This window comes from Drosophila pseudoobscura, chromosome 4 (assembly GCF_009870125.1).
Source record: "Drosophila pseudoobscura strain MV-25-SWS-2005 chromosome 4, UCI_Dpse_MV25, whole genome shotgun sequence".
NCBI lineage: Eukaryota > Metazoa > Arthropoda > Insecta > Diptera > Drosophilidae > Drosophila > Drosophila pseudoobscura.
This window is the reverse complement of record NC_046681.1, coordinates 23,930,494-23,942,564: the sequence shown is the minus strand read 5'-3', so window position 1 is coordinate 23,942,564 and position 12,071 is coordinate 23,930,494. Positions and strand designations below refer to the sequence as shown.

The window sequence follows — 12,071 nt, the reverse complement described above, 5'->3', positions numbered from 1 at the left end:
CAGACAAGTTGGAGCTGCCCTGCCACCGCCAGAAGTAGAAGAAGGAGAAGGAGAAGGAGGGTTGCCCACTGGGAAGCTTAACTTGAGCTATCCCCAAACCCAGACCCAAACACAAACCCCAACCCAGTCCCAAACCCGAGCCCAAAGTCGGTTCGGTTCTGTTGCATTATTCATGCTCTTCTTCGACGTTGAGGCAACGGGAACGCGAGGCATTCGACCCATGGAGACGAAGATGACGCTGCGCTTAGTCAGCATCTTATCGGCGGCAGTGCTTCTCCTCTGGCCCGCACAGCTGGATGCATTCATCACACCGAATACAGGTGAGTCGTGGCATCGATCGGGAACAGCGGGCCGTAATGTCTGTGAAATGTATGGCATTGGGGGCCTTCTCGGCCTTCTCGGCCTTGGAGTGGCAAAGTAGCGGATCATTTGGAAGATACACGGGTTTATTATGGGAGTGGAACTCGGAGGAGTACAGGGGGGGAAAAACACTTGCTTTTGATCGGGAAAATATCAGGGAAAATGTGGTTTTTGGTAGGTTCTTTGCAGGGGAGGGAATTGCAGTGAAGAACAGCCTCCAAGGCTGCCTCTGAAGCCTTTCCTTTATGAGGTTTTTGATCAAAAGGGGGATGGTTTTCCCAAGCAATAGTTAGATGTGCTTACCCTTGGATATTGGATCCACAATCAGCGTGTTCTCTAGATATTTGGGTGCATTCCCAAGGCATATGGCACCCAAAGGCCAGAGGATAATCCGCCTGCCACCAAATCAGCCTCTAAAGAGAAGCCACGGACTCTTTGGTCCACATTTTAAAGGCCACCAAGAACCCCTTGATCCAAAATAGATCTTCGGTGACTTCCTTGCCCCGGGAAACGCCTTCCCCTTAAAACTGTTCCAAATAATCTATAAATTCCTACCAAAAGACCCCATAACTCCCTTTGTCTCTGCAGGCTGCCACCACAATGGCACTTGGTTCGCCGACAAGTCGGTGGTGCCCAGCATGGAGAAGTGCCTGAGCTGCCAGTGCAATCGCAAGACCCTCGTGTGCCGCCTCAAGGTCTGCCCCGAGATGCCCATGCCCCCGCCCAGGGGCTGTGTGGTGGTCCAGAAGAAGAGCAGCTGCTGTCCGTATCTGTCCTGCGCGCGGCTGGACGCCTTCTACAAGATACCCACGAAGCGGCGCATCATCGCCTACTTGGATCACTACGAGAGGGAGTCCATCGATCGGGTGGTCAACGATAATATGCTGCAAAGACGCTCCGATGATTCGGACACAGATTTGTTTGGTGAGTGAAAGGCTAGCCATAAAGCAGGAGGAAACTCTAAGATATATTTCCGTGCTCGTTTCAGTTTGCGTTAAGAATGGAACTGTGTACAAGTCGGGCTCGGCAATGTCCTCGTCGAACCTCTGCAGCTACTGCTATTGCATAGGTAAGAAAATCCGGATAAATATCTATATATTCACTCTGTATTTCCACTTTTATTCCAGGCGGCACCGAGAAGTGCGTCAAGCCCAAGTGCATGCTGCCCCTCGACGGCTGCAAGCCGATCTTCGTGGACTCCGCCTGCTGTCCCGTGCGCTACGACTGCAGCAGCAAGACCTCCGGCAAGTCGTCGCAGGAGGTGCGCTACCGGAAGACCAGCAACAAGCACTTCCAGCGGATGTCGCAGCGCCTGCAGCGGAATCGGGGCTGCACCGTCGGCGCCCAGTTCTACGCGGAGGGCCAGAAGATGCGCTCGGACGTGGACAGGCCGTGCGACATTTGCTTCTGCATACGGGGCACGCGGCGCTGTGCCCCCAAGAAGTGCTCGCCGGCGCTCAAGAACTGCATACCGGTGGTGCCCAAGGGCCAGTGCTGTCCCTCCAGCTACGACTGCGGCAGCCAGCGGGACTACCGCCGGTCGCACAACTCCCGCCAGTTCAACCTGTACAACATGCTCTTCGGCAAGGAGGACCAGCAGGTGGAGGCGGTGGCCAATGCGGCGATAATACCCCAGAACTCCATGGCCGAGCGCTACCCGCACGACCGGCATCCGACGCGAGCGCCTGCCGGCAATCCCCTGGAGGCCAGCAGCGAGAAGAGCATCCTGGACACGCTGCGCGAGGGCCTCGAGTTCATCGACGGCAACAACAACCAAATGCTGGCCAACAACCTCGATCTGGTGGGCATAAAGGCCACTCCCGCCCCCCAGCCGACGACCCGGGAGGAGCCCACCGCCGAGGAGGTCAGCACGACCTCCCTCAGCTTCCTCGATCTGCTGCTGGGTCCCAGCACAGAGGCTGTGCCCCAGCCCGAGTCCACGACCACAAAGAACACCCTCTCCTGGATGGACATCCTCCTGGGACCCGACGAGGAGGAGCTGCCGCCCATCACCGAGGCGTACGCAGAGTCCGGCACCGAAGAGTCCACGGCGACGCTGAACAACGGCATCAAACGGATCGCCGACGACTTTGACGAGCAGCTGGACAACGGCGGCATTGCGGTGGGGGAGCTGCCAGCCGAGGCCCAGCACATTGGCCTGGCCAATGCCGGTATTTGGCCAACACCGAGCCAGGAAATGAATCCACCCCCCAAGGAAGAGCCCAGCCTGCTGAATGCCTTCATGGATGGTCTATCGGGGATGCTGGAGGAGTCCAGCAATGACACCACTAGCACCACCACCACAACAACAATGAGAGCACCCACTGATCGACCAGCGCCCATGTTCCGTCCTTTGCCGAGCCACAAACTGACCCACAATCGAATCAACTCGAAGCTGGCGAATCTCACAGTGACGCCACCCATGCTGGTGACCCACAGGGTGGGCACAACCACCAGCACCACCACAAGACAGCCGACAACCAAGACGACAACAATTAGAACCACACCAAAGCCGACAACAGCCAAACCGAGGCCGAAAACCACCAGAAAGACAACCACAGTGGCGCCCAAGACGACTCCAACAACCACCAGCAGCACCAGCACCACAACAACAACAACAACCACCGAAAGACCCACTACAAAACAAACAACAACAACAACAAGATCCAAATCAAAGCCCAAACCGAAGCCCAAGCCAAAGCCGTACATCACGAGCACCTCGAAGCCTTTGGTGATCAAAACGAATCCCACAATTCTGGAGGCCGAACCCCTGGACTCCAATGCGGAGCCCACATTGCCGCCCAGTCTGCCCAATCTGAAGATCATACCCTTCCTGCCCACGGATGCGGTGGAAACAGTGCCCCAGAGCGGCTTCTATCAGCCGCCGTTGGGCGTCACCGCCGCGGCCGACGATTTGGTGGCTCTGTACTCGCAGCCCGATCCCGACCAGGCCGCCTACAAGTACAAGTTCAATGTGGAGGTGCCTGCCGCCGAGCCCGCCCCCGAGCCCGTGGTCCATGTGGGCGGGCAGTACCAGGGCAGTGCGGCCTACGTGAAGTTCGACTTTGATCAGCAGCAACAGCTGCAGCTGCAGGCGCAGCAGGTGGTGGTGCCGCCAGTCCACAGTGGCTTCTCGCCGCCCACCGAGACGGAGGGCGGCTTCATGCCCAAAGAACCGCTGGTGATCGACGGGGAGGTCCTGCAGGAGCATGTCACCTCCTCCTCGAGTGTCCTAAGCGGTGGCCTGCCCGATAGTTATCACGTGACGCAGCACGTAATCGATATATCCATGCCAGGCAACGATACTTCCTCGATAGGTATGAAACTTGACCTCCATTCTAAGAGGAAATTCCTTCAAATTTGCTTGGTTTGCCCACAGAAATCACCACGCCGGACCCCTTCAAGGATGTGATTCACACCGAAACGCCGCCCAATCTGGATACACTAATCGAGGATAAGGCAGCGAACAAGCAGCCGATTGAAGAGCACATTGAGACCGTCACGTACAGCATCAGCAACTCGACAAGCGCCTCGGCCTCTTCGGCCCCAATACCGCTCATAGATAAATTCGAAATCAATAAATTAGATAAGCTCTTGGATGAGCTGTTGGGCATGGAACTGCCCCAAGCAGCTGGCAGCACAGTGCCGCCCTTTAAGCAGATGCCCGAAAAGAGTCCACAAACGACAACAACAACAACAACAGCCCCAACAACAGCCCCAACAACGACTACAACAACAGCCCCAACAACGACTATCAGCAGTTCAACGACAAGTGCCACAACGACCACAACAACGACGACACGTGCCCCGGCCCCGGCCAAAAAAGGCAACAGTAAAACGAAAACCAAACAATCGACGGGCAATAGACGCAATCCGGGGCCAAGTAGAACCAAAGTCCAAACAGCCACCCGTCGAACGTTGGTCAACAAACAAGGGGGTGGGGGAGGGGGAGGGGGAGCCACACGAGTGTCACCCACAACAACGAGAGCCACAACAACAACGATGGGAAGTACTGGAACTACAGGAACCACAGGAACAAGCACTATGCATCCGTTTTTAAATTCACCATTCGACAAATTACCGTTCATGGACACCAGCTATGAGGTGAGACCGCACAGATTGCAGCAGGTCGAGCCACCGGAGCAGCAATTCCACCATTACCAGCATGCCCCAAGTTCAACAACAACACCAACAACAACCACAACAACAACTGCCACAGAGGAAGCTCCCCGCTCAGTGGACAGAGAGAGGGAGAGGGAGAGGGAGAGGGACAGGGAGAGAGAGAGGGGCAGCAGCGATGAGAGCCACATGGCGGATCCCCTGGGCATGCTGAAACTGGCGGGTTGCAACATTTATGGCCGCATGTATCGCGTCGGTCGGATTATCGTCGAATTATCCAGCCAGTGCCTGGAGTGCAAGTGCACCGAAGTGGGGGTCAAGTGTGGCCCACTAGACTGTTAATTTACAACGTAATTTAGAAGCTTAGAAGCTTAGAAGAGTAAAAGTTTAGGAGTTTAATGGGAAATCCTCCTGTCCCTTGAGTGTATAGCCGTAACGTTTCAGATTCGTAAGATTTATGCTAATCCCTAGCCTGTAACTAGTTAAGGGGTAGCCTAAGAGCCTAACTACTAAATTGTATTATACAAATATAATCATATACCTATACAATAATCTACATATATCAATAGAAATCCTTAAGCTATAACTAATTTTTAAACTATATCTACAGCATGGCATTTATATAATAAACTTAGAAGTAAATAAATTCATAAATAAATAAATCAATAAATAAATAAATACAGATAAAATAAAATGAATTAAAGAAAGTTATTACTTTTGAAATCCTTAGGGAGTGGATCGCTTGTTTATGCAGCAGCTTATCGACGACTGCAGACGGGGTACACGAGGCTGAGTAAAGAAGGGCTTGCCTTGAGGTCGAAGAACCAATCATAGGACTGCATAGAATATCTGTAAATTCAGATTACTGCAAACACGCATATATATAGGGTTATTGAATTAATTTGCCTAGCTTTAAGTTATAGAATATATATTCTTGGCGCGTATTTTCGAAACCTTTACACTTTATTGTAACGAATAAGGGATTAATAGGCCGACTATTAAGGGGTCCATTCCCTGGAAAGAGTCAGTCGGAGCTTAATGTTTGTTCGGAACGGTAGATAAATTCTATCGGAAATTAAACCTTCCCAACTAATAGAAAACAACTCTCTGTTTGTCATTCATAAATATGAACCATAGAAACCTACCAATATCTAAGAGCCTATATGGCAATCTTAAACCAAGACCAACGCCAAGAAAAGGAGGAGGAGGATACCTTCTAACGACACCTTCCGCCTGCATAGAACACGTGTTCATAGAATTATATTTGATTTTATAGTCGAATCACTCAATAACATACTCTATGTGTCCTTTCTCCCAAGTGGCCTCCTTCAAGTGGACTTAATGTATTGTTCCAAAATGTTTGCTTACAATTTCATAAAACGTCTAGTTCTAGGAATGTGGTATGTGCGGCACTTGTTCCCACGCTCAGGCATTCAAATGCCAAATGTGCTAATAGATATTCGAAGCTACCCGTCTACATATATGATACTATGGCTCTACCACTCAATACTCTATGCGTCCTCTTTCCCAACTGGCCTCCTCCTCTACAGTGGTCTGTATTATTTATGGGATGTTTCGGTGCCTGTATCGATTCCTGTTCAGGTTCAGAACATCTTTGTTATGGAAACTATCATAATTCATCTGAATTTGATATAATTATGCTACGCTTTATAGAAACTGGATTTGGATTCCAACATTCTTGGACGCAAGGAACTTTTATTTAACAAAGACTTCAGGTTTTTCATTGTTCAGTTCCTTCTTTCTTCATAGAAGGTCTAGTTTTAGGCGGACCAAGAATATACCATACATATGTAGGATTGGCAGCCCTTTAACCAGTTGATTATTACATATGTGCCTAAAAATATATGAATAGCAGATTTTTCGCACTAAAGATCCCTCACTTGTATAGATTATGGGTTCAGAGATGGTTCCATTTGCGGTGCGTTGCCACCTTCTCTATATTAAGTTTCAACAAAAAACATAGAAACACCTGGATTATGTCTATAATTGATAGTTTCCAAGGAAACTCCTAGCGAGAGGCCTGTATGTCCCTGAATTCAGGCAATATCCCAACTAATTTAAAGCACTGAAAAGCATAGCTACGTTCTCTTTCAACAGCAAATCGAAATTAATTAAAATGAATCATTAAAATGAGTAATGCTGCATCAGATAATTACTTATACTCGTCTGCAGGGTAGGCAAGGCCCCTGTCCAGGCCATGATTCGTTTGTGGCTATCCCAAAAAAAGAGCTGTATCAAAATCTGACAAATATCAAGCGGGTGTAATCACTGCACATTGTTTTTATGCGTCTCTGCTTCGTTCTGGGGGGAAAAAACTGATTTTTTCACGTGTGTAAATCGACGGGAAACTTCTGTGACACATTTTTCAAAGTACTACAAAACGATGCGAATCAATGGAAAAGGTAATTGCAATGCAATTTATAGGCAGCAAATAGATTATATTTTGTGATTCAATACCCACTTCTACAGTGCTTCGAATGCATTCAATCTACTTGTGAATCGTCTGTGACCAAGAAATAAAATTCGATTTTCAAACAATAAATATTCATTAAATGTTTTACCGTATAAATTGGAACAAATTTGTGATTACATAAATTCCAAACTGCCACAAAAAAAAGGCTTACAATTAGCCAGAAGCCCGAGGCCTTTTGATGAGTAATAAATTAATTACATTTCAAAGCCATTCAGTTAACAATTTGTAAGCCAATTAGGGGACATAAAACATAGTCCGCCCCCCCACAGGAGGTGTAAAATAAATGTTTATTCATAAATACCATACAAAAAATAAATAAACACTGTGGCGTGTGGCAGACAGCCCCAAATGTGGAGTAATTATTTATGGAATTTGCAATCCGGTGGCTTGCAATCGGCTTGCCTAGAATATTAATAATAATAACAACAGCAATGGAAGATACAACTAATTGAGACTACAGATAGATGGATTTCTGCACACGTTGATAGACGATAAAGCCGCACAGCAGGCCGGCCACGCCTCCGCCCAGATGCGCCTCCAGGCTGATGCGCGGATTGCGATTGTGGTTCTGGCGAAAGTGAAAGGCGGTGAAGGCCACGTCGCTGAGGAACAAGATCAGCAGAGCGGCGATCCGGGCGAAGCGATGCGACAAATGGGGGAAGTTCTATTCCACAAAAGGGTGTGGGGGTGGTGGTGGGGGAGGGGGGGAAATCAGTTGAAAGTTAAATTACATTTTCACAGTCGACTGACCAGAACCAGGTGCGGCACATGACTGAAGAGCATGGCATAGACCCCGGCGGATGCACCCAAGAGCAGCAGATGGGGCTGCAGCCAGGCATTGGCCAAGGCACCGGCCAGCCCGCCCGCCAAATAGACCGCCGCCAGACGCCAGTGACCCTGCTCCAGTTCCAGGCACATTCCAATGAAGCACTGGAAAGGCATTTTCCCATTAAAGTGTCGACGGGGGGACCCTCAATGCTCACCTGGAGACAAATGTTGAGCGTCAAGTGCCAGGCGTCGGCGTGGAGCAGCATGTAGGTGAGGAGCCGCCAGTACTCGTGACTCCATTCCGGCTTGTAGATCAGTCTTCTTTGCATGCACTCATTGGCAATCAGATGCAGAGATATCTGATCGAAATGGGGGTAGAGAAAGAGAAAAAGCAGAGGGATTAGGTGACATTAATTACACGGCACGGCACTGCACTGCACAGCGAAAGAAGGTTGTTCGCACATGAAAATGGCAACGCTTTTTACTAATAATAATTTATACTAAGAGACCTGAGTAAATATTGGGCCATAAGGCGCTAAGATGCTCAATAGGCAGCAGTATGTATCCATAAATAAAGATGATGAAATCCATGTTGTGGTAAACCATTTTAGGCATCAAAAACTGTAAAATAGCCGCAAATTTTTACTAAATAAAACCAGTAGTCTTCGAATACTAGTGGCTGACCATTTATTTGAGTGGAAGGCCTTCCTCCAGTAAGAATGGATCGAGTAGAACTATTCCATTCCATTCCTACTCCTATTTCTAGCCTACTCCTATTCCACTCCTCTTCTACTCCATTCTCGGAGATAGCCTTACAAATGGTCCAAGGGTTGGGCATCTCCTGTGGGCCTAAAGAAGTCTACGAATCGTTAACCAAAATCCTAGTGCTGATAGGGCCACTGATCGAAAGCGAGATCAGTAGGATCTGATCCAGGTGGTTAAAAGATCTAAAGACTCAAGAGAATTGAAATAAAACAAGGATTTGGAGTGCATTGGAAGGGGTTTCATATGAAATTGATACCTATATATTTTATTATTACAATTTTAAATTTTTATGTAATTTTTTTCCAATTTTCTATATAATTTTTTTTTATAAATTTTGTAGCATTTTTTTATAATTTTGTATAATTTGTTTTTAATTTTTGGATCATTTTTTTATAATTTTTTTTATATTTTTTAAATTTTTTTTCGTAATATTTTTTTATAATTTTGTATAATATTGTATAATTTTTGTCTAATTTTTTTCTAATTTTCTATATAATTTTTTTATAATTTTTGTAAAATTTTTTAAAATTTTTGTAAAAACTTTTTATAATTTTTTTATAATTTGTTTTTAAAATTTGTATAATTTGTTTTTAATTTGATTATAAATTATGTATAATTTTTGTAATCTTTTTAAAAAAAATTGTATACATTTTTTTTAATATCATTATAATTTTTGTATAATTTTTTTATAATTTTCTTTATAATTTTGTATAGTTCTTTTATAATTTTTAATAATTGTAGCAATTGTATTAACTATCTTTAGAATAAAAAAAGCAACACCCAAAAAAATCTATTCCAACTCCAATCTCCAATCCCAACCAATTCCTTAGCAAAAAGATCGCCATATCCCCACGGGTATTTGCATCTCGAAACAATCCCCATTTGTGTAGATCAGTGTCATGGCTGCTAATGCCGACCGACAATCGCTGTCACTTTCGCTCCAGCGGCCAAGTGTCGCGATGCAGTGCGAGTGTTAAGATGCCGCACAATGAGCGCCGCATGACTTGACAGCGGCCACAGCGCCGCAAAAGCGGCGGCGACACCAAATCGGTGCAACACATGCAGCAGCAGGCCAAATATGACAAATGCCAGAGTTGCAGTTGCGACATTCGATCGATGGCTAAAAAGGCAATACGGATTGTGCAACATGCAACGGAGTTGTGGGCTGGGCCCAGCATTGCTGCGCGTAATCAGCGCACATTTCAAGAGCTGCAATAAGGTATCAATTAATGAGTGGCTCTGTGTCGCCAAATGGGCCACACTTGTGGGACTTTGGGTGGGAGCCAACAGGCAGTGCAGGCAGTAATTCGATGCGGAGTTGCTGAGGAGTGGCCAGGCACGTCTTTCGCAAGGTTTGGAGACCCAGAAAAGCACTCTTCCAGGCGTTTGAAACAAGCAAAAGAAGCCACAGTCTGTTTATAAGAAATCCCCATTCATTCAGTAATCAAAAGCGTCGGCTCGGACTCTCCTTAGTTCTTTGGACCCCTCGAAACAGCATAAATAAAGAATCAAATCTTTTATTTGCCTGCCATAAAATAAACCCAAATTTTTCCGTCTAACAAAACCGCAAATAAACCGCAAATAAACACTTCATTTCATAGATAAACCAGTGAACAATTTTCCAGCTAATGGAAATTCGCATGAATTTTCAATGCCATAATTTATGGAGCTCACTGGCACTCGCACACAAAACAAAACAAAAACAAACGAATTTGTTTGTTTAAATTGAATCGAATAGGCGGCTAATATAAACAGGGATGTATATAGAATTATTGTACTAAATATTCGGCACACAGTACTATATACGGCGGTGGTCTTATCAGCCGTAAACATTCAAAGAGAGAGGCTTCGATTCACCGATTCCGGCAACTGTCGCTTTTCTTATCGGCGTGAAAGGGAGAATGTATCAGCAATCACTGTATGCAAACGAATCCGAAACAAAATGATTTTATGAATTGCAAAATCCAATCAAAAGCGAAAAACACATCACAGGCACATCACTCATACGCCACGTTGTGCCATACAATGGGGTGGGGGGGGGAGGTAGAAAGTAGAGCGGCAGCAGCTGCATCAGAATCGAACCTGCATAAAGCACATCAGCAATATAAACCAGGGCACACGCCAAACACGCTGTCGCTTCGGCTCCCCCGCCTTTGTCAGGTCATCAATGAATATCTTCTGGAGGGGGGCCCGGGCCCGGGCACCGCCATCCGCGGATGTTTCTGCCAGCAACAGGAGCCTCACATCCTTGCCGTTATTATTTTCACCGTTATTGTTATTGCTACTGTTATCCCGTGGCTCTGACATAATTCGAGTGCCGAGGCGGCATTTGACAACCGATGCGCTGAACGCTTGACGGGCGACTAGGCGGAGATCCGCGCACACCTCGAAAGCCACTGCGAAGGTGTGTTTTTTTTTTTGTTCTTCGATGCACGAAAATCAATGCGATCCGATCAGAAACCGATTGATCCAACGAACGACGGCTGACAAACTGCCGTCACATCACTCCCTCCTCTCAAATTTTGGACCCGAAAAGCGAAGCATACTTTTGGCTGGAGAGGAAAATCTTTTGGGTTGTGTCTTGGGTGGTAGGGGAAATATTTCCGTATTTTCTAGATTTTTTTGTATACAATTTTAGACTAAGAAAAATTGCATGATATTTATTTATTTATTTCAAAATTAAAAAATAATATGCACTATTAAATCTAAGAGGTCTGAGTGGTGCTTAGAGAACCAGTAACTAGACCTTCGATTCTATGATGCGATTAGACGGCTTCTCATTTAAAAATTAAACAAAAAAAAGGCAAAAAAATGCAATAAATAATGCAAAATAATGCAATAAATAATTCAAAATAAAGCAATAAATAATTCAAAATAAAGCAATAAATTATGCAAAATAAAGCAATAAATAATGCAAAATAAAGCAATAAACAATGCAAAATAATACAATAAATAATGCATATACAAATTAGCCATCTTATAGAGAATTGATGAATTTATTGGACAACACTTTTTTTTTTTTTTATTTTTTTTTTTTATTAAAATCGCTATGTATTTTTCTAGTAGTTCGCCCCTTATAACACCATTACACTGAATATGTATTGCTGTGCCTACACTTAAGTCCAGCACTGTATGTGATCTGTTATTTTACAATATTAAAGGTATAAATTCCAAGTTACAATCAACAGGTATAGCCAGAAAAATAGGGTATTCAGGCTGCCATTTTATAGCTCTAATTTATTGTATAAATATTATTAATATGTTGTTTTTTTTTTTTGTTTCCGCAGCCTAATATCTGGCCAATAATCCAATAATAGATTATAGTCAGTGGTTCAGCAGTAAAGAAATTTCCTATTCCTATTGTTTGTTGTTTGCACTGTTAGAGTGCCCACAGCAACATATTGCAATCTACATACATACACACATACATACACATATATGTACATCTGCTCCCGCACGGCAGCAGCCTTTGCAGCCGTTCTCTCGCGTCTTTCCTTCATTCTTTCTTTCGCCTTCACAATCGCTTCCTCGATCTGTCGCGCTTTCGGCTTTGGCTTTCGGGCGC

At 45.6% G+C, this 12,071-nt stretch overlaps 2 protein-coding genes across 2 annotated transcripts; one reads left to right on the top strand and one right to left on the bottom strand.

Annotated features, from left to right (window-relative positions):
- Positions 1-86: 86 nt before the first annotated feature.
- On the top strand, positions 87-4,865 carry LOC6903008 (mucin-2). The gene is made up of 5 exons (XM_033380254.1): positions 87-320; positions 949-1,284; positions 1,349-1,429; positions 1,488-3,677; positions 3,740-4,865. The coding sequence occupies exons 1-5, from the start codon at positions 173-175 to the stop codon at positions 4,819-4,821; spliced, it is 3,837 nt and encodes a 1,278-aa protein (XP_033236145.1). The 5' UTR covers positions 87-172; the 3' UTR covers positions 4,822-4,865.
- Positions 4,866-7,391: 2,526 nt separating this feature from the next.
- rho-6 (rhomboid 6) lies at positions 7,392-10,906 on the bottom strand. Its single transcript, XM_001356726.4, has 4 exons — positions 10,589-10,906; positions 7,957-8,100; positions 7,724-7,903; positions 7,392-7,637 (listed from the first exon to the last, which is right to left on the bottom strand). Exons 1-4 carry the CDS (start codon positions 10,811-10,813, stop codon positions 7,428-7,430), a joined length of 759 nt encoding a protein of 252 aa, XP_001356762.3. The 5' UTR covers positions 10,814-10,906; the 3' UTR covers positions 7,392-7,427.
- Between the last annotated feature and the right edge of the window lie 1,165 nt (positions 10,907-12,071).